We start from the raw sequence: 27,134 nt of genomic DNA on the forward strand, positions 1-27,134 counted from the left end.
TTTTGCAATAATCGGCCTCATGGTGGCACGCTATAATAGGCCATTGTGGAAAAATTGGGGCAGAGGTTCGTCGTTGGCATCCAGGGAGTGTGTGCAGTGGGTGCAGTGTGGCATCGACCGGGCCAACGGTGCCGGAGATTAGCTGTACGCAGACGGACACACACACACACACACACACACCCCCTATCAAAAGATAGGGGAGGGGGCAGTGTCGCAGTGCTGTCGCCTCACAGCTGTGGACATCCGCATATAGTATCTACAATATCTACTGCATCTATCCATCCATCTATTCTACAGTATCCATCCATCTAGTTAGTATCTCTCTATCTATCATCCATCTTCTTTCTACGTTATCTACTGTATGATCCATCCATCCATCCATCTTCTACATTATCTACTGTATCCATCCATGACTTCCAGGGACACAACTCCTCCACACAAGAGAAAAAGAAGTGGCTTCAATTGGGGGGGGGGGGGGGGGGGGGAATTAAATGAAATCAGCTTCATCAGTCCCTGCCTGGGGAAATCTGTTTCGCCAGTCCCTACCTATGGCAATGCTTCAACGCCCATATGCAATTTCAGATTCATTGGCAAAACCATTCAGGAAATAAATTGATGCAGACACACACGACTGTTTTCTCAATTGTATAGTAGGATGTGAAATATCAGGGTAATCCTTTACATCACACATCAAGTGAAAGTCGATTATAAGCATGTGCAAATAAACCAAAAATAAATGATTGTTAAAAAAATAAAACACAGGTTTTGTTTTTTCTCCCAAAGCTGTCAGGTGGCTTCCATAACAACAGATTGACATTTAAATGAATAAGTTATAAATACAGAGTACAACTTCTGGATGTTTTCCCAGCATTACCATCACTAGTCCAATTGATTCCTACTGGTGAGTTCTTAATCTGTTCTGTGTGTCGGTGTTTGTCGTGTTGTTTGTAGAGTGAGGAGGGCAGGACACAGTGAGGACACATAGGCAGTTAGTCCAGGTTGTAAAAGATACATGGAGTTAGTTAATCTATTCTAGGTTGATCCACAGATACTATAGGCCTATAGAGAGTTAGTGTAGGATGGAGTTAGTCCTCACTGTGACTCAGTGACTGTCACTGTATACAGATAATCCAGGTTGTATCAGACAGATAATCCAGATTGTATCAGACAGATAATCCAGATTGTATCAGACACACATTACAGGTCTATAGACAGTCAGTCCAGGTTGTTGACAGTGTACTGTATGTATATAGACAGTTAATCCGGTTGTACCCGACGCTGACATAATATAGACCCATAGACAGTTAGCCCAAATTGTACCATTTAGGCCTATATGCTATTCACACAAATTATGCAAGCCACTCTGACCGTTTTGATTGGCTATGCTCTTCCTTTGTCTGGGCGGAACTTCACAGAGGTCGGGGTATAGACCGTGGTTTGCATAATTTGTCAGTGTGAATAGCATTGATGTGGTTGTACCAGACAGTCCATAGTCCAGGTGGAAAAGTTTGCTATAAATATTAAATAATGTACTCCATAACCTCACCAAGGTGACAGACAATATTGCTTGACCAGCTGGTAAAGTACAAGATGTTTAGCAACCACCAAAACTGTAAGGTCAACATGGCTGCCACACTTTTATGTCTATGGCCGTGGTTTCTGGCCCATCCATTGTTGGGTTTTGAAAGCATGGGCATGTACACTATTTGCTCAGGATAAAACACACTGAATATTGCACATGTGTAGAACATGCGTGTTCTGATCCTTAGCCAGTCATGTTGAGACAAGCTGTATTATGGATGAACACATCCAATTGGCAGTTAGCACGTTGACACTAATAACAAGCACATATTGGTCAGGGTGAAGACCACCTCCAAACAATATTTCCCAGGCTCCATTTTCAAAATAATCTAGATTACAACAATAATAATGACCAGACATTATAACTAGGTAAGTAGCTACAGTAAGCGCTAACAAACAAGGCTGTTTATTTGCTGTCCAGGAATTGTTCTCTGTTGTATTTAGCTTGAAACGGTCACAGTCGTTATACTGCTGTCATGCGCACATGCATGCATGCTGGGAGTTGTGTGGGTTCCACCTGACAGCAGGAATAAAGCATTCATTTCTGTGGCAGTGTTCACAGACACAAAAATGTTTTTTACGTTAGATTTAAGCCTTTGTAGACGATTGTGACCCTTTGTCCTAAATCCACAATTCGGGACAATCGTTTGCCTCGTCCCATTGAACCTCGTCCACCGTCAACATTAACAACTACCATTAATGGGGTGTCTAGTGGGGTAACACACTCCCACCACCAGAGGCCGGGTTTGACTCCTGACAGCTATACCAGAGAGTAGAAACAAACAGAGGGCCAACTTCCACTGCTCGCCTTGCCTTGTGTGTAATGTGTAAACAGCTGAGTAGCAATGGGTCGTCAAACCCTTCTATGAGTAATAACACACAAACATTCTTTCCCCGTTTCTTGACAGTATGGTCAACTACATCATCAAAAAACATACGTGATACCACATTGAAGTAGTAGACCACATTGCCAGCTCAGGGCTACATTACACACAACCAACAACCATAGTTACAGGTTGGCTCATTTCTATTCTATAGCGGTCCAATGAACACAGTCAGTCACTGAAATAGCCAATACTATACTACTGGTTGTTTGGGGGGAAATGGGAAAGATGGCATGAACCTCTGTTATACTCTGAGAGTGAAACTCCTTGCCGTCAGGTGAAAAACTGCAGCTGGTGACTACATGCAGATATAGATAATATATTTTTTTCATCCGTCTCAAGCCAACAGTGGGTTGTGACAATAACTGCAGAACGCAGGGTGAATAGGCCATGACTAAATTGGGATAAAATAAAAAAGTCAAATAATAAATAAATACATTTTAAAAAGAATACTACAATATTGATGTGCCCTTTAGCAAGGCACTTAACAACCAACTGCTCAGTGGCCAGCAGTAAAAACCAAAAGTGCCGTTTTACTGAGTAGCCAATAATAGAAAACCATAATTGTACTGTACAGTTGTAAAATAAGTGCTCTATCAATTTTCCCCCTTCAATAAAGAAAGAAAAGAAAATGAAAAGCCTTCAGTATTCGGTTTCACCCTGCTGGTGTGAGGAAGCTCTTTGCAACTCCTTTAGAGCACAGTGTTTGAAAAATGTCCCTCAGCTAGTCAGGTTGTCAAAGATAACTTTGTCTGGGGACGCTGCATCAATCAAATTAAAACAAACTTCAGTTACTTATCTAAACTAAGCAGTGGTTCAGGGGTCCGGTTTAGGTGAAGTTAAATCTTCATAATAATTATGTCACAGGATGTAAATATGAAAACACATTTTTTTTTCTCAACAACTGTCAATGTCCTCCTCACACTCCTCTTTCAATCCCACCCCTGTGGGTAAAGTGCTACAGAGTATCTTATTCTCGTTATGACATTCATTTTCATTCATTCACTGAATCACAAAAAAACATTGCATCTAATTGGAAAAGGATTGCACTGAATAAAAGTAATTCCAAACGCTTTCACCGCAGAGTAAATTGAAGCATTTAAAATGTTCTCTTTGCGTGTGCTGCTGCAGTCTGGTTTCTGTTCCGCACCATGTTGACATTGTGTCCTTCCATCAGCTAAATGACCACTGTCCAGTCCTGGGGTGTCATGGTAGAAGGGCAGCGGAGCATTTGTTTAGATTGTCATGTGACGAGAAGGTTTCAAGTTAATTCCCACGCTGATCCCAACTAATAAAGTGTCCTGGAACAGGCCACTGACCTCTGAGGTCAGGGGTCAACCAAAGAGGTTCAGCACCTCCCCTCCAACGGCTTTCTCTAGGCACAAGTTTCCATATGGCACACAGTGAGTCTCCATTCCCACACACACAAACTCTAAAACACAATGAAAACCACGTGGAGAACGTTTTAAAATGGCGGTAGAGCAATCCAATCACATTGTGGTTAGTGCTTTGGGCGGAGTCAGTAGAGGAACTTGCAGTCCCACTGGCTAGCTTTCTACTCTCTGTGGGTTCAGAGTGGCAGGGTCCAGGGGCTGGTCAGAAGATAGACATTATAATCCAGCAACTCACTGGCCAACTAAGATTTTACAATAGAATAGGACCTCCAAATGATAGCTGGCACCGTCTCCAAAAATAGTGAAAACCGCTCAATGGAGGCATGTAGTTGGTAAGCAATTAAAAGCAAATAATAGCAGTATTGAGTTGTTGCAGGAAGTGGTCAATGTATCCACATTCAGGTAGCTTAAAAAATGCTATTGCTATGGCAATAGTCAGCTTCGCCAACAGCCGTCACCCACCAGGGGTGGCGGGTGACTCATCAAAGGCCGTCCGGTTTACCATCTCTGGGGTGATGTTGGGGTCAGGTGGCCAGACGCAGTCAGATGATTGGTTTGCTGTGGTCTACAGTCTCCGCCTTTCTCAGTTTGCCTTTGCTGAATGTATTAATGGAGCTGAGCAGAGCAGTACGCCCCCCCACCCCATCACACTGAACTTCTGGATGGACGGTGGAGGGGGGAGGTGGTGGTGGAGGAGGGGGAGGAGGAGGAGGAGGAGGTGGTGGTGGTGGGGTCTGGACTCCTGCATGGGTCAGAGGAGAGAGAAGCGAGTCAGAATCAGAATCAGTCAGAATCACATTGTGTATGAATGTTATTAATTCATAAATAAAATACAAATACTAATTAAGTAATAAAATAAATGGTAAAACAGGTACATACATACATACAAATACAGTACTAAAGTAAAGAAAAAATGAAAACCATCTGAAACTTTTTTGAATATCTATGAAAAGTATGAATACATACATGTGACCATTATGGTGTTAACGCAATGTTGAACTTTGGTAAAACCTTGAGTTTATTGCTACATGGGCAAAGTAGGCATGATAGAAACGACAGATAACGTTGTTCGACAATATTTTGACTTCTAGTAGGGTAGGCAGCCCAGATAGCTATACAATCCAAGGCTAAACAAAAGTTCAACATGACTTTATCTATTATTTTTCTATAGAGTTCAAGGAAGGGAATGGTTTTCATTGTACTGATCTGACAGGGATTTCTGTCCCACTCGGTCGGATCACTTTCATCTGCAACATTTTTCTTTACCGAACAAAGCAAAAGAAAAGCAAAAGATAAAACAGCATTAAAATCCAAGCAAAAATTAATAATAGCATAAAATAACATTACAAATAAAACATTACATTAACATAAAAACTTGAAAAACATTAAAAACATTAACTAGCAGCAGGGAGATACAAACTCAGCCAAAAGCAAGGGTAAAAAAGTGGGTCTTGAGCTGCGTTTTAAAAATGTCTACAGAGGCTGCCTTGGAAGATTATTCCAGGCCCGTAGAAGCAGAAAGCTGCTTCATCGTATTTTAGACGCCATTCCCTTAGGCACCTCAAGCAGTCCAGCAGTGGCGGACCTCAGGGGGTGGCCTGGGACAAATTTAGGCAGGCAGTCATGTAGGTAGGAGGGTGCAAGACCATTAAGGGCTTTAAACAAGTAAAAGAATTTTAAACTAAATGTAAATTCAGGCCGAGTGTCAGGCTAGGGAGCCAGCTGCAGAGGCTAAAACTGGAGTGATACGTTCCCTCATCTTAGTTTTAGTTAAAACTCTGGCTGGTGCATTCCGAACGAGTTGTAACCTGTCTTTGTGAGGCCAGAAATCAGTGCATTACAATAATCAAGTCTCGAGAAAAAAAAAACGTAGATCAATGTTTTCGCATCATCTAGTGACAGGTAGGCTCTGATTCGTGCAATGTTTCTAAGATGGAAAAAAGCAGTCTTGGTGGCATGATAAATGTGTGCATTGAAGTTCAATTCCGAATCAATAACCCCCAGGTTCTTTACTGTGTTTGTACTCCCTACAGTTAGGTTTCCATGTCTATTAATTATTGATTGTTTTTGTTCACCAGAACTAGAACCAATTATGAGAACCTCTGTCTTATCCTGATTTAATTTGAAAAAGTTCTCACTCATCCAGCATTTGATGCTGGATAGACAGTTCAACAACGGGTCAAGAGCACAGGGGTCATCTGGAGCTACAGAAAGATACAGCTGTGTGTCGTCAGCATAGAAATGGAAGTCTAGTCCGTGAGCAGTGAGCACTAATAACTTCTCTGACGTGGGTTACGACCTTCGTGGACTGTGATGTCCACTTTAGAAAGTCTGAATGCAAGTGGAACATTTAGGAGTTAGCAATTGTCGTTTCAATTGTCTTCTGTATTTTCCTCGCTGAAGTTTAGATCACAGCAAAACAATTGTCTACAAAGAGTTTGACAGTTGGATGGAGGCAGAAGAAAGTCAGAGCATTCAGTAAAGAAGCTGGTTCGTATCGAACTCTGAAAGTCTATCCACTTCTCTGATAAAAAGGAAAACAATTATGGAGCAAAAGCTTGAATTCTTCACTTGCACAATGTAGGAGGCGGGACTAAGGGGACTTGGGATATCACCCAAGTGTTTTCTTCCTGTCCATCGGGAGTGCATGTAAGTCAGTCATTTTCTACGGACAATTATAGTATTTTCTCGTCACTTTCTACGGACAATACTATAATTGTCCGTAGAAAATGACTGACTTACATGCACTTCCGATGGACAGGAAGAAAACCCCCTTAGTCCCGCCTCCTACATTGTGCAAGTGAAGAATAGATTCATACCCCCTGGCCTACATTCACCATACTGCTCCTGTTTCAACACAAACCAGATTGACAACTTATAGACAAACAGGCAGATAGACAGACAGACATACAGACAGACATGCAGACAGAAAGACAGATTCCACACATCACAATCTCCAATGAGAGCAGAAGTCTGAATCAGTGTGTGTTGGGCATATAGAATCAGAGGAAGCGAAGGGAAACCTTTCTAGAACCCTTTCTAGAATCATTGTAGATTGTGAAACTTGTTTTTTTTTAAAGAAGCATGTACACCCTTTCCCAAGCAAGCAGTGATTTACTATATTATGACACTTGACTGCATGTCGGGAAGTGCAATGTGCTCTTTTGTGTACAATTACCAAATAAAATCAATGAATAAAATATAATCACTCTACTTCCATGAATACAGCCACCTAATTTACTGGACACCATAAATCTTAATATTGAACGCTTCATAAGGCTCCCATGTATTGATTATTTCCACAGCGTGGCAATGCATGGAAATGCAACCAATCATGCACATGTATGCATAAGATAGGATAAGACAGTTCAGTTAAGAAAAACAACTCTCTTCTTAACCGTCTCTCATCTAATACAAAAATGTCTTAAAATGTATCATTAAAGGTGCATTGTTCAATGTGCAATAAGTTTTGAGAATATGAGATGTATGAAGACTGAAATGTGCTCTTATGCAGACTCACAGTAGCCAAAAGTGCATGTACAGACTACACAACTTTCTCTACGATTTTCAGTCTTAGCCTTCTTTTACATAGGTATTTGGAGAAAATCACAGTAAGTTATATCCAGATCACAGTGACTCAGTTAAGAGTGGTGTTAACATTTTCTTGCCAGTCGAGGTGGCGGGCTCTTGTGTCCATAAGTTAACAGCCTCAATAGACCTTTTTCACAACAGCCACAGTGACATAAATAGAAGGGTAATGTTACGTCCTGTAAAGGTGCTAACAATGACCATGTTCCATTTAGGTCAAACAGAGTTAGGGAGCTGCTATTGTGAATGTTGGCTCACTGGACAGGCTCTGCGACACCGAGACTCTTTTCAGAGCAGATATATGATGGGTAAACACTAGCCTGGGTTCCAGCCTGATTCGCTGCGTTCCGCTGATCTGAAATGTCACTGCGCAATAAACACACTGCTAACATTAGTTTAATTTAGGTGTTATCTGTGTGCCGTCATGGACGGCTCCTTTACAGTTAAACTGATACACAGAAACGAATTATTTGATCGGCCCACAACATCGTGTCCATTGTCATGATTTGTCACAACTCGAGCTGGCTTTGTCCACGGCGTAAAACGTCTTTAAATAAATACTTTTTGAAAAGCCTATGGGGAAAATGAATGCGGAATTATTTCCTGGGCCACTCGTCGTTCTGAAAGGGGGCGGAACTGCGACGCTCTACCATTTGAACTGGAGTTGTTGATTTTGATATATTGCCCAGTCTTAGCCACTTAAAGCCCTACATACCGGGGTCCCTCAAGGCTCTATCCCTTGCTTCCTCCCCTTTCTGTCTACACTAAATCTGTCCTAATATTGCAGTATGTTCACCTATTATGAAATGTCCAGAATTGAGACGTTAGGTGGTCAACTGTACGTCTGTATGCTTGGGTCAGAGTGCACAGCAGCTTAAAAAAAATGCGAGATAATCATTATTCGTTTTACTTTACCCTGCATTACGGTCAGAGTAGAGCATGCTCTATGGAGACAGCAGGGAGAAGAGACAGTTATTCATTCAAGAGCAACAGGATGGACAGAATTTACTGCTATGACCAGGAGAGGAGAGGATGGGAGAGGTGAGATCTAAATATGCGATGACATCACTAGTATTTACAGCAGACAAAAGATGACTGTAGGGTTGCAGGTACCAATCCCAGACCAGCGAGAAAACTCAGTCACAGTGACTATGAAACCAATGCCACTCCCCCCTCAGCTGTCTGTGTGTTTAGTTACTGTAGGGCCAGGCTGAAATATGCTCCAATGACTTTTACACAGCATCTGTCCTCCGAGTCTGCGGGACCAGACGTGTAACAGTCAGTACACGCTTAACGACTGGGCTTAACCCCATATAATGTATCCAGTCAGTACGCACTCATTGACTGCCATTGAAAAGCTAGTTCCTGTTTTTAACCCGGGAAGGAATGGCGGATTCGGCCACGCCCCGAAATACCTGTGTGTGTGTGTGTCTCAAAGAATAGTTAACGACTAGGAAACATGTTCCGCCACTACACAATTAACTAGGCAACTCAGTCAGTACACACTCAACGACCAGGAAACAACACATCTAGCCGCTGCACAATTAACTAGCCAACTCAGTAGTCAGTAGAGCTTAACAACCAGGCATTCAGTCGCTACACACTTCCCTTACTGCCTTGAGTTTCATGAGGTGTGCTAGAGAGCCGCTAGGTGAGCAAGCCACTAAGCGAGTGAATGCTCGCACCGAGCAACCGATTGGCTCACAGGTCAACAAGCGTGCCATTCCTCATTGGCAAGACGAGGTTGAGGGTATTCCGTCATACAGTCAATTCCTCATTTACCAATGCATGTCTTTAATTAGGTTCCGATTGGCTTTTGGCCCGTGTCTGTCAACCCTAATCCAGTGAGGAATCCAATGGAAACATACCAGATTTAATTGTAGCACATTACCGGTATATTAATGCAACAAGACGTCCAGACTCAGAACGCAAGAAAAAATAAAATAAACATTTTTTTGGGGGGGCATCTTTAAAATATTACCCAGACATAGTTGGGAACGTGATCTGTGCAATACACCACACAAAGCTCTGAATGTGATCTATGCAATATACCACACAAAGCTCTGAATGTGATCTGCGCAATACACCACACAAAGCCCTTAGTGTTTGTCTGCACTTGTGCTTCACTGACTAACAGTGAGCACAACTACCATTGCAATGATCCCTGCTGACCACACGAGGCGCTACACAAACTGTCAGTTTACAAACACAATCAAACAAACACACATACAGTGTACTGTACGGATATACAGTATTGAGTGAGACAGGCAGAGACAAAGGACAGACATACAGAGAGACAGACAGAAAGACATGTGTACCTGTTGTGGAGGGAGGAGTGGGGGAGGAAGGGGATGTGTGAGGAGAACTGGCACCCGAACCTGCAGAGAGAGAGAGAGAGAGAGAGAGAGAGAGAGAGAGAGAGAGAGAGAGAGAGAGAGAGAGAGAGAGAGTAAAAACACTAAAATGTGTCAGTATTTGGCTGCGGGATATATCCACTACATTAAGGACATTTCTGAATATACCTGAGAATACCCGTTCCACCGTTGTCTCAGCTCATTTAAATATGAAAGGGAGGATTGAGTGTGTGTGTGTGTGTGCTTTCTGTTTGTTGTGCTTTCTGCTTTGGCAATGTAAACGTATGTTTTCTCATGCCACCTCTTACCCACCAGGTAAGAGGTGTGAATACATGCAAATTCTCTCTCAGGATGGTACGTTTACCTGATAATGCCTGCTGCATACTTAGGTACGTTATCGGAAATATACCTGAGGTATGCCCTCCCACAAACAAGGGATTTCACGCAGTGAGAGAGAGCCCAATAAATGCCCTGGCCATGGACTCCTTTTTGAATGGGTGGTAGATGTTTGGTTACCCACGTGCGAGACCCAGGTTCAAATCCTTGCATGTTACAGTTGCAATTACCTCCCTTTTTTCCGGGAGAGGAATTAAAACAGATTTACTGTAGCTTTAATATACTACTGTATATACCAGTTAGTGCAGTATTCAATGTAGTATAATATACATAAACTAGCAACATAACATACCAGAGTTATTGCAGTATTTGACAGAGGAGTCTTCTTCATATGCCGATTGTCTTGACTTCTACAACAGAAAACATTAAAACAATAATATAATGTCATGAGACTCAGGCAAGGAAGATTGCAGGTTCACATCCCTGGAGCAGTTGAGAAATGCTGGGCAGGGCAAGGTCAATGAATTTCCACATGTGACAAAATAATTGTATTGTCTATTCACTGTTAGGTATGCAGGCCTTGTTGACTTGTGTAGCCCACTAGGCTGTGCGAGCGAGGAGATGAATTGTGACAACACTGACATGAAGAAGTCATTTGTCCTTCTCCTTGTGATATATCCTAGCAGTCTCACCTCTGTAACCGGGAGGTGTGTCCATCCCGTTCTGGATAACCGCACAGTTTCACTGTACATTATTCCTTACTTATCTGTGAAGTGATCCTGAAATAAATTGTGTTGCTGTACCTTTCTGGCCAGTATCTTTCTCTTCTTCTTCTCCTGTTCTGATCCGTGGTGAGACTGAGCTCTGCTCACACGCCTGAACTGATGGAGCTGAAACAATACATCATCATCAACAACAGTACAATCATTGTGAATTTAACGCTTGTCTGCCACCTAGTGGCGGAAGAAAGTACTGCACAAGCAGTGGCATGGAGAACTTCATTGTAACGATCGGCTATTAATAGCGTTAGCTCACGCTGTTTATCTTTGGCCAGAAACGTTAACATGTCGGGAGCGATGCGGTACAGAAACGTTAACAAAATCACAAATGACATCCGAACCTCAGATGGATCATGAAAACCATGGACAGCGCTCGTAATTGCAGAGAAATGAGGCAATGAAAATCCTACTTTGACCGGCCCAATGTTAAAAACGTGATTTTTGGCTAAACCGCTTCATACTGTATATGATGTAAAGGGGGACGAATATTTACGTACAGTATAGCTGGCATAAAAATAATTAATCATCACCTTCACTAATATTATCATCATCATCAGCAATATTACTATAATCAATTTCATAATCACCTTCATCATCAAAGACAGTACTAAGACAGCAGTAGTTAGTTTAATTTTGTTAGTTTAATTTTGTTAACTAACCATCTTCTGTTCATCTTGCAGTCGTCTTTCCAGACTGTCTTTTGCCGTCTTTAAGGCTTCCCTCAGTTTGCTGGGGATCTGAAATGAAGACGCATACATAACACTTACATACAGATAAACATAGATAAGCAAGTTCTGATGTATCGTCATATATTTCTAGTCTTGTGTTGCCAGACGATCCGAGATCTCCACCTACCAATCGCCTGGGCCAAAGAATTCACAACTATTAATCTGTATCAGATTTTTATTTTGGGTAGTCCAAAACCAAAAACAGCATTGGCATCACTTTGATATCTGATCTGTGATCATAGACTTATCTCAACAAACATTACAACAAATCTAAATCCGATCTTGGATAAGAATTAAACGTTTTTAACTCTTGAATCCTTGGATATTTTTAAATGCAAGGTATTTGGTATAACGGTGCCGAGTAAAATATTTAGTGGGTTTTATGAGCTGGAAGGCAACATTGTATAAAGATAAACAAATAAATACTTGAAATCATGCATGTTGTGTGCCCTGAATCTATAAAAAAGTTAAACTTTTTGAATGGAATTATGTAAATAAAACCAACTTTTCCATGATATTCAAATTTTTGGTAAAGTTGACTGTGGTCCCCCACCCCAGGGCTCTATACTATGCTAAAAATAACAAGTCAACACAACTCGCACTGCATTGCAATGTGTATTTTCCCCATTTTGTTCACCCCAGAAACGGAACGCAAAGGTTCATGTAGTTGGTTTTAGAGGTTGAGCTCACCTTAAACTGGAGTTTGTCTGTCTGGTACAACTGGACATCACTAAACAACCTGGAAAATAATAAATAGTACATATTGGACAGAGTTAACATTTAAAAACAGAAAAGAAAGAAATAAAATAAACAAGAATGACTCATAATAGAGCGTCGCAGTCCCGCCTCCTACCCTGGACCAGGAAATGAAACCCAATGCATTATTCTCATAGACATTTCTTAAAGTATTTATTTAAAGACGGTTACGCCGCGGACAAAGCCAACTCGAGTCGTGACAACTCATGACAACACAAACAATATTTTGGACCAAACAAATAATTAGAAAGAAGAAAAAAACGGCAGGTTACAACACTTATTTTGTTGTTTTTCTTCTTTGTAATTATTTGTTTGGTCCAAAATATTGTTTGTGTTGTCATGAGTTGTCACGACTCGAGTTGGCTTTGTCCGCGGCGTAACCGTCTTTAAATAAATACTTTAAGAAATGTCTATGAGAATAATGCATTGGGTTTCATTTCCTGGTCCAGGGTAGGAGGCGGGACTGCGACGCTCTATTGGCAGTTGCAGAAAGCTCTCAGAGTATAGCCGCTGCCACACGGTCGAAAGAGCTGCGCACGTTCTCGGCTGCGCGCAGCTTAAAGCTTGAGTTTTTAGACAGCTGGTGGATGGAAATTAAGCTCCACCTCCGCTGAATTCTTGCGCGACGGCCAGATTCCCGGAAACGCTCTCCTCCGCTCAGGTCTTCCGCGGAGGTGGAGCTTCTTTTCCATCCACCAGCTGTCTAAAAACTCAGAATTTAAGCTGCGCGCAGCTTAAGAAGTGCGCAGCTTAAGACCGTTTTGCGCTATGGTGTGGAGACGGTGTATGGCTTTTATGCCGTTCAGACTATGGGTTTTATGAGTCTCCCATTGGCTTGGAAGCAGCCTAGAGACGAAGCAGCCAATCATGAAAAAGTGTCCACTACGGTCGCTACTAGAGGTAGTAGCAAATGTAGTCCAGGCGCTTTTTAAGCACCTGGCAAAAAAGAAGAAATCACAAACAGACAGTAATTTGTAGTATGAAGGAGATGTACTCACGGTGTTTGTATGAGTTGTGAGACTGTTGGCATTCCAGTTTTACAAGCTTCAGTTGAAAGAATGGACTGAAGTACAGAGACTGTAAAACAAACACCCCCCACACACACACACAAGATGTACATTAGGTTCTCTGTGTTAGCATTCAAGTTGGCATTCAAGTCGCAAAGGATTCTAAAGGCTAGTACACACAACCTTTTTTGGCGCTTGCCGACAAATCCCCCGATCCCCTGATGTCACGCAAGACCAGGCCTTTTTTGCTTACCAAGGTTTTGCTTGCTGTGTGTGAAAGGCACTGCGAGACGATCTGGCGACCTTGGCGATGCCTCCCCAAGCGTTTCTAGATATCTATCACGTTTGATATTTGGCTCTGTCGCCAACTGGACATCATACAATATGAACGCGGTTACAACCACACCACAAGAAGATCTGAGAGCACAGGACAGCTGTGCTCACAAACGTATCGATAGCAATATATCGATCTTTATTCCGAGAGTAAATATATAGAATAGATCTTTATTCAGAGAGTAAATTCAGGTGTCATACATTGGTAGCTATATTAATATTGCTGTTAAATATAGTCTGTAAATCCAACACATCTCACTTGAATATGTTGATAAAAAGTAAACGCGTCATAATCAGCCGGCATGCTGTGCACAACTGGTGTTATAATGAAAATATTTGAACATACACGGTGTGTGTGTGCGTGCGGAGAGAGAGAGAATTATTTAATGAAAATCATTAGCATCCTGTCTCGCTCTCACGCACATCACGGGAAACATGCACGCTTACGTGAACAGACAAATGTTGGTGATACGATAATATAATATAGATTGGAATAAAAAACAAAATGTATCACATCCTGGTGAAATCTTGCGGCATGTGATCCCTTGTCAGCAAACAATATTATGACAGCCAATTTCAAGAAAGAGACTTGTGGTGTGAAATGCATGCAACGATCTATTAATGATGCAAAATAGAGAATAAATCAATATTACACCCATACCCATGTCCCATAAAATGTAGTTACTATGGGCAGGGTTTGTATGACAATATAGCCTTTACAATATTTGACAAATATTTTAAATTGTATTTAAGATTGTATTTAGATTTTTATCCTATTAGCAATAATTTGAATATTCGATTATTACATCCCTAGTGTGTGTGTGTGTGTGTGTGTGTGTGTGTGTGTGTGTGTGTGTGTACACATACCTATACTACTGTAGGCTGTCCCCCCGACAGCCTACAGTAGTATAGGTATGTGTACACACACACACTACTACTACTGTACTGGTCTACAGAATCACTCTCAGCAGTGTGTGTGTGGGTGTGTGTGTGTGTGTGTGTGTGTGTACACATACCTATACTACTGTAGGCTGTCGGGGGGTACTGGTCTACAGAAACACTGTGTGTGTGTGTGTGTGTGTGTGTGTGTGTGTGTGTGTGTGTGTGCGCGCACATACCTATACTACTGTAGGCTGTCGGGGGGTACTGGTCTACAGAAACACTCTCAGCAGTGTGTGTGTGTGTGTGTGTGTACACATACCTATACTACTGTAGGCTGTCGGGGGGTACTGGTCTACAGAAACACTGTGTGTGTGTGTGTGTGTGTGTGTGTGTGTGTGTGTGTGTGTGCGCACATACCTATACTACTGTAGGCTGTCGGGGGGTACTGGTCTACAGAAACACTCTCAGCAGTGTGTGTGTGTGTGTACACATACCTATACTACTGTAGGCTGTCGGGGGGTACTGGTCTACAGAAACACTGTGTGTGTGTGTGTGTGTGTGTGTGTGTGTGTGTGTACACATACCTATACTACTGTAGGCTGTCGGGGGGTACTGGTCTACAGAAACACTGTGTGTGTGTGTGTGTGTGTGTGTGTGTGTGTGTGTGTGTGTGTGTGTGTGTGTGTACACATACCTATACTACTGTAGGCTGTCGGGGGGTACTGGTCTACAGAAACACTCTCAGCAGGTCGTCCGTAGGTCATCTCATACAGTAAATGACCAAATGAATAAACATCTGTACTTTCTGTTGACTGGAAGCACAAACAACACACATCAATGATACTTTACATACAGTGCAATAGAGCAGTAGAACAGAGTATAATACATACTAGAACAGTACAGTACAGTAGAGTAGAGACTAAAATTAGATTAACCACATCTTTAAAACATGTTAAAACTCGAATCTTGTATGGGGTCCCTGGCACAAAAAAAAATTCAAATGGGGGCCAAATGTGACAAAGCCAAATGTGCTTTGACATGAAAACATTTGAGAACCACTTGAGTATACATACAGTAGATAACATCTTACATTGATCTTCCTGAGCTGTGTGATGTGAGATCTATGGAACGCAGGAAGTCCCAGCAGACTGTTCTCCACCTCCAGCAGACGACAACGACCCTCGTCCAACACAACGTTTCCCATGTGGAGGTGACCGTACGGCAAACCTTTATCATGGAGGAACCGCAATGCCTACACACACACACACACACACACACACACACGATTCTGAGTACATGCATCTCATCGCACATGTGTCTGACTAAAGGGTGATTTAAACGGTGTGCGTGGGCGAGTGTCTGTGTGCGCCTAATATACCTCCAGTATGTGTCTTCCATACAGTTGAATGTGTTGTAGTTCCAGGCCCTGGCTCTTCTTTGGGTTACAATACTTCTTCAGAAACACATCTTTAGGTTTCACCTACAGAGAGCAGCGGAAATGGTTAAATACACCCCTGTGCGGCATGCGCAGAAACACACACGTACACCTGTGCGCGTACACACTCAGCAAGTTACTGTACCTTACAGATGTGATCTCTCAGAGAGCCTTTCTCATTAAACTGTCTGATGACCAACGCTGAAGACTCACCAGTACTGACAAACAATACTGGACAGATGTATGGATTCTATGAGGTGAGGAGAGGAGACAAATTTAGCAGTACAAATGGAACAGTAGGGGCAGCAACGCTAATATGTCTGCTTGCGTGTGTTGTGTATATGCGTACGACGTACGTACGGTGATATGTCTGTGTGTGTACGTACAGACAGTGTTGTCAATAGCTTCATTGCAGACTGCAGGTCTTTATCGGACAGGAACTTATCAGGACCTAGATCCACCTATCACACATGTACAAGGAAAAAAAAACACACACAGTTTAGACACGGTGCTTGTGTTGAGTGAGTATTATATTTATTGTAAAAAAAAAAAAAACTGAGAAGCTCACCCAGCTCAACAGCTGCTTTTCTTTGGGAAGCTCTTTGTTTTTGATTAAAAAAAACTTCTTTCTGATTCTCCAACCTGGGAACAAAGAAACCACACTTCTGTTCACCTTTAATTTATTGACTGAATACTCTAATTTGGTGGAATTGTGTTGTGTAGTTATTCTGTTAACCCCTACTGTTGTTTTCAACCACATTGAGTTGCCAGATGCTTCTTTTCACCTGACAGTGAGGACTTTCACAGGAATGCATGTGAAGTAGTCTCACGTAGCCAGACAACTATTCCACAAACCCGAATGCTATAGAGTCTGGAACTGGAACTACACCTATACTATAGAGTCTGGAACTGGAACTACACCTCCTGAAATTCGAGCAAGGCAGTTGCCATTTCGGTTTTACATTTAATTTTTTTATTTCCATTTCTTCTAAGCAGCAAGCTATATATGCTTAGATGATTTAGATTTATATTAGATAAATATATATTACATTTGCGGAAGAAACGGAAGTGGGGAGAAGGCTTCACTTCCGCTTTATCGCTTCCTCATGATCAGAGCTTCCATTCTTAAGACTATGACGAAAGCATTTGAAAATTGTGAGAGGCAACAGTCTGGCAACGTGAGACTACATGTGAAGGAACATGCCATCTCTCCCAGTTCAGCTCCCTGATGACTGTCCTGTAAGAGTCCCAATCTCCCCTGCCGGCTTCCCACCCACAAACACGTCCAAATGCCTTCATTGGATCGCCAGGCCTTTATCACCCGGACGCCTCCTGGTTCAACCAATTCTGTTTCCAGTGCAGGACTTACCAATATCTCTGAGTGGTTCCACTACCTCCCACTGTGGATCTGACCTGAAGAACATAGAAACCTGCTGAAGGGCAATCTCTGGAGACAGATGAAACAGAAGGGGGGCACAGAGAGAAAGAGTAAATGACAGGTAAAGAGATACATAACAAACGCATGAGGGAACAGACATGAGGAAGAGAAAGACAGATTGTATCTCAATAACATGTTGATGTGTCACTGAGAATGGCTCTGAGCAACATTCAATCAGAACTATGAACAGTGCGTACATTTCTAATTGTGATGCAAGAATTGGTAGAATAATTGACAATGTTAAAGTTGAGGACTTTTACAAGAATAATAATCAAATGTGACAAAGGGTGTTTTGTTCTTGATAATATCTGGCCAGACATCTATCCCAGAATGAATTGCATGTGATTGTGAATACATGGGTTTTCCAGGGTGAGGCCTGAGTGTTTGACTATATGAGAAGGGGGGATTGATGTATTGGTGTAGCTTCATTAATAATCCTCACTGAAAAACTCAAGGTCTATGGTGAAACCAACCACGTCAAATTTAACTCATCCAAACACATGTCCATAAAACACCACTTGTGTACTTTAACCGTATTGACACACTACATCTTTAACATCACAATGTTATGAAAGACAGATTTGATTTCACAACAAATTGGTGACTTCTGTGTGCAGAATCTGATACGTCAACTCCTGGATCTGTCCACTGAACTGCAGGACTGCCCCACTGACAGACCTGTGTAATTGGCTGAGTGGCTGTTGGGGGCAGGGCCACCACTGACCTGTGTAATTCGCCGAGTAGTTGTTGGGATCCAGGAACTTCTTGACAAGCTCACAGGTGGAGAGCAGAAGGTGCTGGGTAATAGTGTCCAGGTAGGCCTGCAGTCCTTTCTGTCTCTCAGCAATGAACTCTCTGTCCATGTTACCCAACAACTTCTTACTGGGTAGAGGGAGAGCGACACCAGAAACCTAGAGAGAGAGAGGGAAAAGGAGACATTATACTTAATTACAACTAACAACAATTTGAGTACATTGTGATCCTGGCTCAAAGAAAATGTCTGAGTGAACAGTAATATGAAGGATTATGGCACTTGACCATATAAGTCATTATAATAGGCTTTATAATGTGTTATGATTGCATTATTAGTACAACCAGTATTATAAGCAGATTACAAGACATTTATACATGCCCATATAATGTAAAGTCGTAGGATCACACACAGGTTGCGGAAGAGCGCACATTATCGTAAATACTGAAAAAAACCAATCACGAACGCCATACGTCAGTGGAAGGAAATGACGATATATTCGTCAATGGCAGTGAATGAGAATGAGGAAGAACATAAACTGTATGTGTAAGCAGCCATGCCAGTTTTTTCACTTCATTGTCAGGGACGGGAGTAAAGAGGAGAGAGGACAGAGAGAGAAGAGAGGGATGGAGAGTCTGTCAGGGAGGAACGTGAGGGTCAGTCCCTGGGTCCTGGACAGGAAATGAGCTGGTAAAACCTCAGCAAAATCTGTGGGAACTTCCTGTCAAACAGGAAGTGGTGTTGTGATGTGCTCCTTTAAAACCAGTAACCAGGGCCTGACCTGCTCCACTTTGATTACTTTGAGTCAGTGAGTTACACAGTAAAACTCTGTTAATAAAATGGACCCAGAAAATCAATGAGTTAAATTAAGTAATTAACAATGATTCTACATATTATATTATGGTCTTCTCTCTAGCCTCTTCTCTCTCTCTGTGTGTGTGTGTGTGTGTGTGTGTGTGTGTGTGTGTGTGTGTGTGTGTGTGTGTGTGTGTGTGTGTGTGTGTCCGTCTCACCAGCAGTCCAGTGTTGAGCAAGTCAAAATCACTGTAGCGACGAATAACCTGGAACACATAAGACAAAACAACAAGTTTAACTGATTCACACTCAACACATATGAATATGAGTGGTCCATTTACCTAGATAATGGTTTAATTACCTGCCAACTGTTTTCTGGAGACACTCCTCTCTGGACTTTAATAATGTACTCCTAGAGAGACAGACAAATGTTAAGGCATTGGGATTTGGATCTATAAAATGTGGATCAATGGAAAGACATCAGTTCACTGAGACAGCTGTTGGTTGGAAGTCTTTTTTTGCTGATCTATACCCTTACTATTGGTTGATTGTGATGTTGCTGAACTAGGATGTGATCCTTGGTCTCCTTACTATTGTTGATTGTTATGTTGCTGAACTAGGATGTGATCCTTGGTCTCCTTACTATTGTTGATTGTTATGTTTCTGATCTAGGATGTGATCCTTGGTCTCCTTACTATTGTTGATTGTTATGTTGCTGATCTGGGTTTCCACTGTTGGAGGTGAGTCACTACAGATTTAGCTCGCTTCACCAGGTTTTCCACAAAGCAGAAAGCCTGGTTTTCATTCCTAACAGATTAATGTGATCCAGTCTAGGCCATGTCTACTCCTCAGCTAATATCTGGTTATATATCGGATTGAGCAAGCATCACAATGTTATTGTTCCCCCACGTGAATTCCAATTCAAATAGCCTGATCTCACCATTTATAACAGTAACTCGACGAGTTAAGCCTAGTTGCAAATAAAGGTCAGTTCTTCACACCAATGCAACTTCTTGCAACATGCAACCATTATCTTTAATGGGAGTTGCAGTGGTGTGGACTGGCCTTAAAACCGTTCTGTTAGGCGCGGTTCATACTCCTATTTTAGAGCCGAATAAAAGTCGGTTTGGCTCTGTAGAGCCTACAATGTGACGTCATTTGAGGTTCGGGGGGCGGGTACCGTCCTAAAGTCGGCTCTTCGGTGCTACTGAAAATTTCTGACGAGCCGAAATCATTTCGGCACTACAGCGGTAAAATAGGAGTATGAATCGGCTCTTAGTCCATTCTGGCCTTTAGTCGCAAAAATTGCAGTGGTCTGAATCGATCGGTTACAGGTTTGTGGATAATGTGTTGCAGATGGTTGCAAGTTAGCGACGATTAGTTGCGTTGCAAATCATTGGTGTGGACTGGCTTTAGAATGAAACGGAACACTCAGATTTAGTGCACCGCATCACAGGTTTATGAGTTTTTGATTGATTGATTGATTGAAGTATTTATTAACAGTTTGCAGAATTACATTACATTTCAAGCACAACTCAATACAAAAACTGTGAGTGGACGACACCATGAAAGCATTACACAGAGTAGGCCCTAATATAATATTATGAAGCTGCTGGTTGAGGGAATAATTTTGAAGGCGCACACGCCATAATGATAATATCTGCTCTAAAGTGTCTACTGCCTGATGATATCCGCACTAGACCCAATCAGAAACCTGCAAAATGAGTTGTCTATAATACAGATGTAATGAGGACCAAATCTCATTTCCTGTTTTCTCCAATTGGTTAGTGCTGGCGATGCCAAGGTCCAAAGGTCACCCAGTAAAACCATTCAAGAACAAAACACACACACACACACACACACACACACACACACACACACACACACACACACACACACACACACACACAGTCTGCTACGACAATGGTTCCCAAACTGAGGGTCGGGACCCCGGTCTTATTTAAAGACCCCACTACTAACATTAATGGAGAGGAGATGTGAATAATTACATTTAACGTGTTTCAACAGGAACAGGAACTTTTAAAAATGTTTTTTTACATGGCATGCACATATCTGCATTCCACACACGGTCACACATGTGTATTACGGTTTGTCCATTACATTTTACATTTGGCCGGTAAATTCTAATTTGATCAGCCACATTAGCCAGCCAAAACAAAACGCTAGCAGATACCCTGGTCTAATGTATTAGTCTACCGCCTGAATGGGTATTTGGTCAACTCAAATGTGTGTATATGTATTGGTCTATTAGGTAGCTATTAGGTATGTATAGTTAGCTATGGTATGAATGGATGCTGTGTCTAATGTATAGTCTACTGTCTGAATGGATGCTGTGTCTCTAATGTATCTAGTCTACTGTATGAATGGATGTTGTGCAATGTAGCGTTTTTAATGCGAGGCTTGTGACTGTCAGCCCTTTACTGTGTTTTCAGTCAGCTACCTGATGTTGGTACTGTAGCTGCTTTGCATCAGTTGTGAAATGTTCCTTTGTCGCTTTATCAATGCATCAAGTGCCAAACTGAATACAGTATTACAAATACTTGGTAACAGTGACTGTGCTTCTAAACTGCTGACAGGCAATCTGCCAGTATGTGTAGTTGGCCTCAATAGGCTGCTGCTGTCAGTATTCATACATACGGAATGAATGAGTAAAGTGGCAATCTGCCACTAGTTTAGCAAATCACAGAAGTTGTTTCCTGTGTCCTGGCTTGACGTTAGCGCGGTAGTAACCAGGGGCCAGGGCTAGCTCAGCTGACAAGTGTCACACGCAAATCGGTGACCTATTCAGTTATGTGATTCAAAAAGTTGTCACAAAAACCGCTATGGCATCGGCATTAACCATATAATAATAATAAGATCCTTCTCAACATCTAGTTTGTTATCACAATATGTTGATTTAGTACCTATAGGGCTACCATAGTACGTAGTACCTAGGCTGGGCTGCTACGACAATTTATTGTATTGCACCAGAATGCTGAGGATTTCCATTTGATGACAAAACACAAAAGACAGTAGGAAGCATTTTGTCCTGTCTCTGACCTAACAGGAAACAAACAATGTCACGCCTGCCAGGTACGTGCTAGCCTTTTATCAAGGCTATCGTAATAGTCGATGTATTTTATCGATTTTTTACATTTGCATAATACGAAAGTAAGTCAGACTCGATAAAATACGTAGTATTTAAGTAAGTACGTGCCACCTGTGTGTGCTCTGGTTTAAATACACCAAACCAACTAGCAGTATGGAGTTATGCACCAAACCAAAGTGACTTGCCAGAAACCTATAGCTTAGTCACTAAATTCTACAGGTTACAGTTTCCGCTGTAACAACGCAAATCCCCAACTGTCAACAACAAACGTCAGCGGCTCAGTCGGCCAGTGAATCGAGCTGAATATAAAGTCAACCCGATTGACAAAAACACTGTACTTTAAATAACACCGTAGCCTATCGATGACTTATACGGCTCCCAGCTTGTACTGGTGGCGTTGTAGTAGTCTTGGTGAGTGTGTGCGTGTGCGTCAGACAGTGCGTTTTAATTCCATCGACTCACCGTGTGTGTGTGTAGGTTTTGGCTGGCTTCTATCACCGCCGTGAGAGAGACGGTGTCATCCAACAACACCCTGCCCGGGGACGGTTTCTCCAGGAAAGACATCATCCCGGTGTGTCGCTGTCTACTCTGTAGCCTACACAAAACACGTCCCTAACGGATAGTAAAATGACCAGAGGTGTGTATGTGTGTCAGGAATCAGGACATGACATCTCAGATGTGAGCCCAGTCAGAAAAGGACGTCGTAGCTTTCAGGAAGAGCAGCCTCTTGCTTCGACGTCACACCGTCACGTTACCGAACATTACACACACACACTTCCGGTTAGTTATTTCCCAAAAATAAAAGTCACAGTGAAAACGTGAAAACGCATGAGATTTTTTTATATACCGGTATTGATATTAACCAGTGGAGGGGAAGTAGTTATGCAGAATGTCCCATTTCACAAGTTTTCAAATGGTTCAAATGTGTAACTAAAAGTCTTTTGAAAATAGATGAGCTTGGCAATATTCCAATGGTCAGCTAAATGTAGGCTATGTAATAAATCAAAATCTACAAAGTAACTAGTAACTACAGTAGTTGTCAAATAATTATAGTGGAGTAAAAGTACAATATTTGGAACCGAGATGTAGTGGACTCTAAGTAAAAGTATTTGAAATTGATAATATTCCAGTGGGAAGGGCGAGGTCGCTTCTCGCCCTCAGGCGAGAAGCGACCTCGCCCTTTATATGCCTGGATGACATTATCTGCTGGGCGAGCGCTGGCGCTTTGGAATGGGGGGTCAGATCAACATATCCGCCTGGGTGACAGACAGCAGACTGGTGGGCGAGTGCTGGCGCTGCCGCTTTGGTATGGGGGGTCAATCATCATATGGAATGAATTCTGTACTGGCCATATATGAAGCGTGTCTTGAGTGTACAGGGTTTGATGAGGTCAGATCAATATATGGAATGTCAGAACAGGTCAGCTCCATATACAGTATAGTCTACTGGAAGCCCCCATAGGTCCCATGTTAGACCCAGAAATGTTGTTTAATGTACACTTTTATGATTCAAATGTCATCTATTATATAGGCTTAGCATTTGAGATTAAACTTGGTTGCTAAAAGTTGCATGTTGAGCAATTTGAGTTATTAGCATATGCGACCATGTGCCATCCTATAACGGCCAAGCTACACCAGGCTTTTCTCAAGTGTTTACCCTAAACGCGCGGCCCGTGCATGCGTTTTTTAAAATAGGACTGGACCTAAATTAAACGCACGCGCGGGGGTAAACGCACACAAAAATGTCATCATTCTTTAAGTAGCATGTGGCATATAGCCCCTATAGGGGTTTTTCATGATTCTAAACCCATTCCAAGAATTAGTTTTGCACAAAAACACACTCCTTGGGAGGAAAACAGCCATAGCCGTCATCACAAATGTGATGTGGATATGGCCGAATTTAGCTAACTAATGCTTGGAATGGATTCAGAATCATGAAAACCCCCTAGTTTCATGTCACATGCTACTTATAGAATGTTTTTTTGCCTTATATAGGATGTTAATGGTATGGTCAACATATTATGCCAGTAACTCAAATTGCTCAACGTGCAACTTTTAGCAACCAAGCTGAATTTCATCCATTAAGTGGATATAGATAACATTTCTATCATAAAAGTTTACATTAATCACCATTTCTGCGTTCATGGAATTTCCAGTAGACTAATATGGAGATCTAAGGGTTTGAGGTGAGATGTAGAGTTGCTGGCCAATATTGATGACATCAGGGATCTCCATATGAGCGTAATATTGATGACATCACATGATGTTACGAGGCATGACCATATATGGGGCGTGACCAACTGACTGACGGGAAATGCACAATTTCATAATAGGCCTACTTCAAAAGTACAGCACTTAAGTAAATGCACTTTCCAGTTACTGGAAGTTACTTTCCACCAAAGTGATAATATACAGAAATGAGAAAATGACAAAATGTGCACTCATCCACTGACCCATTAACACTAGTTTCTTTTTGCATTTATTCGTTTTAAACTCAAAATACCATACATGTTTTCAACTCCAGTCAAACAGGATCTGTGCAATCCCCTGTTCAATACCACCATATATAAACTATTTCAACTACTGATTTTAACCAGTAAAACTAAAACAGAATGCTGAAATGATATTACATTTGTTGGTTGAGAATATCTTATGTTTGCAGGATACTTCAAAAGATGATTCATTTCTTTGAGCTTGCTGAAACTGAATTCGTCCTCTACATGTTATACTCAATGCAGCTCTACTTAGCATGTAGCAGCGCGGTCGGTCACTTCCGTGTTTCCTAATAGCAGCCAGTAGGCTCCCAGACTACATGCAGTAGGTCGATAAGATCGTCTTGATAAGTAACCTACTGGTGATTATCGGTTGATCACATTCGAAGCAGGACTATTAATATCTACTCACTATCAGTGATGTAAATAGGTTTTCAATGTTCCCCGGTTCCGGGACCCTGGGGTGGTCTTTTAGATGGGTCCCAGGGACATTCTACAGGGAGTTCTACTTCAACGAGGACGCAGGCTATTTGCATCACTGCACTATAGAATATGAATTTGAGCAATCACACATTCTTTGCATTGGTGTCATAATGTTCTAGCCTGGCTCCAGCCCCTGAATCGCTAGCCAAGCCCATTCAAATATAAATATATATTTGAAACAAAATGAAAATGTCAGGCTAGTGATGTTCCACTCGTGAGAAAGTGCCAAAAAAATAACTTTGGCACTTTGGTTTGTTCGTTTTCTCTGCAGAACTCAATTTCCACAAGAAATATGTTGCAGCCTTTAGTCATTAAATTACACTTTCACAGCTTCAACTGGAACATTTGTGCATATTTAATTATGACTAATCAGTAATAATACACAGACCTGGGGTTTTGTGATTCAGATTCATACAGAGTATAATCTAGTCTCCTCCACTCATATTAAACAGGCAGTGACCAATATGATCCTGCCTCAGACACATATTTGCTGTGTGAATCAAACCACAACCCAATGGTTACAAGATAGTGTACATCTCTCATCCTCTCAGTCACTCTTCCTCCTTCTGCTCTTCTCAGAGGCCTCCTGCCTGCACAACCCCCTCCTCCCCATCTTCTCCTCCTCCTGTTCTCCCTTTTCTTTTCCTCAACATGTTACTTCATCTTTTGTCCGCTTCTTCTCTCCTACGGCATCCTGACTACCACCTCTCCCTCCATCACCACCTTCTCATCCCGTTGGACAGAGCATCTCACAGTGATGAAGGCCAAATTCATCTTGACCTTCCTCACCGTGACCAGAGCCTGCACCTCCTCTTCCAGGTAGAGGGGAGCCGGGAATCGGATATTCTGTCGGAGGAGGACTGATCCGGGGCCTGGGAGCTGGGTGCCGAGGACAGCAGACACCAAGCCGTTCACCAGGACTCCATGGACCACCGGGGAAGTGAATGGAGAGGAGGTGCTGCCAGACGCAGGGGAGGAGGTGCTGAGGCAGGCTGGGTCTACATGGATGGGGTTTGTGTCTCCTGTCAGCTCAGAGAACAGCTCCAGGTCACGGGAGGTGAAAGACCGTACGAGGGAGGCACTCTGGCCGACGTGGAGGAGGCGCAGGGAGAGGTGGAAGGGAGGAGAGGTGGTGAGAGGAGGATGTGGTCCAATTGGTGTCTGAGCAGCAGTTATGATCCAAGAGTGAAAAGGTGGGCGTGACCTTGGAAGAATGAGTCTCCACAGGTAACTCATTTCCACTGTGTGTGTGTGTGTGTGTGTGTGTGTGTGTGTGTCAGTCTAGCTTTAGTTCCCTGCTATTGCCAGACAGAGCCAACAGGAAAGGAGAGACCTGGAGAATCAAACGCACACAAGCACATCCGTCACTTTACCGGTCACACACCAGTGTCAGAAACATCAAAGGAGAAAGACTGACCTTAAATCTAAGAGATTGATCATAGACATAAATAGAACATTCATTTAGCCAGAGGTTATGAGCACCTTAAAATAAAATAAAAAAACATATTTACCACTAAACTAAACATGCATAGACAGAGACCTAGACAAGTCTTCTAGATTGCCAAAATAAATGAAATTACCCACGCAGTTTTCTGTAAATATACTTTTAGTGCTCCTAGTATTGATGATTACTTGTATTGTATGTCTTTATGGCTTGATGAATTGAAATCTAACACACTCCATTATTAATTGTATTAGCTGCAGTTGCATTGCTTACATCATAGGTAAGCAATGCAACCCACACCCGGACGGTACAGGTTGTGTGCCTGTCACCGACTCACCGCCTCGCATCAAGCTTGTGGATCGGCTACTTTTGATACTTTAAGGTAAGCCAGACATGTTTTTAACCTATACAGGCGAACAAATAACTATAGATACAGATAACTATAAAACTATTTCATGCCCCTTTAGTATTAATACTACTATTATTGACCTGTAGCATCATGAAGGCACAGCGTTGTTGCTGATAGAATCCCAACAGAGTCAGAGAGCTCCACAACTTTACCAGAC

The 27,134-nt window shown here is 42.2% G+C and overlaps 2 protein-coding genes across 2 annotated transcripts; both read right to left on the reverse strand.

Annotated features, from left to right (window-relative positions):
• Nucleotides 1-630: 630 nt before the first annotated feature.
• On the reverse strand, nt 631-22,918 carry pxk (PX domain containing serine/threonine kinase). Its single transcript, XM_079510887.1, has 18 exons — nt 22,613-22,918; nt 19,403-19,453; nt 19,260-19,307; nt 18,220-18,406; nt 17,427-17,504; nt 16,626-16,699; nt 16,444-16,518; nt 16,203-16,307; nt 16,001-16,102; nt 15,713-15,874; nt 15,317-15,434; nt 13,399-13,477; nt 12,335-12,383; nt 11,576-11,653; nt 10,941-11,027; nt 10,490-10,547; nt 9,766-9,825; nt 631-4,601 (listed from the first exon to the last, which is right to left on the reverse strand). Exons 1-18 carry the CDS (start codon nt 22,715-22,717, stop codon nt 4,402-4,404), a joined length of 1,716 nt encoding a protein of 571 aa, XP_079367013.1. The 5' UTR covers nt 22,718-22,918; the 3' UTR covers nt 631-4,401.
• Nucleotides 22,919-24,607: 1,689 nt separating this feature from the next.
• LOC306930422 (hydroxyacyl-thioester dehydratase type 2, mitochondrial-like) lies at nt 24,608-27,134 on the reverse strand. The gene is made up of 2 exons (XM_079511384.1): nt 27,058-27,134; nt 24,608-26,457 (listed from the first exon to the last, which is right to left on the reverse strand). Exon 2 carries the CDS (start codon nt 26,358-26,360, stop codon nt 25,809-25,811), a length of 552 nt encoding a protein of 183 aa, XP_079367510.1. The 5' UTR covers nt 26,361-26,457; nt 27,058-27,134; the 3' UTR covers nt 24,608-25,808.

Source organism: Electrona antarctica (genome assembly GCF_951216825.1).
Source record: "Electrona antarctica genome assembly, chromosome: 9".
Classification (NCBI taxonomy): domain Eukaryota; kingdom Metazoa; phylum Chordata; class Actinopteri; order Myctophiformes; family Myctophidae; genus Electrona; species Electrona antarctica.

Coding starts and splice junctions, on each gene's coding strand:
- pxk (XM_079510887.1), bottom strand. CDS start 22,717: ATGATGTCTTTCCTGGAGAAACCGTCCCCGGGCAGGGTGTTGTTGGAT. Junction 16,519..16,625: donor AAAAGCAGCTGTTGAGCTGG/GTGAGCTTCTCA, acceptor CATGTGTGATAG/GTGGATCTAGGTCCTGATAA. Junction 16,103..16,202: donor TGAGAGATCACATCTGTAAG/GTACAGTAACTT, acceptor TGCTCTCTGTAG/GTGAAACCTAAAGATGTGTT.
- LOC306930422 (XM_079511384.1), bottom strand. CDS start 26,360: ATGAGTTACCTGTGGAGACTCATTCTTCCAAGGTCACGCCCACCTTTT.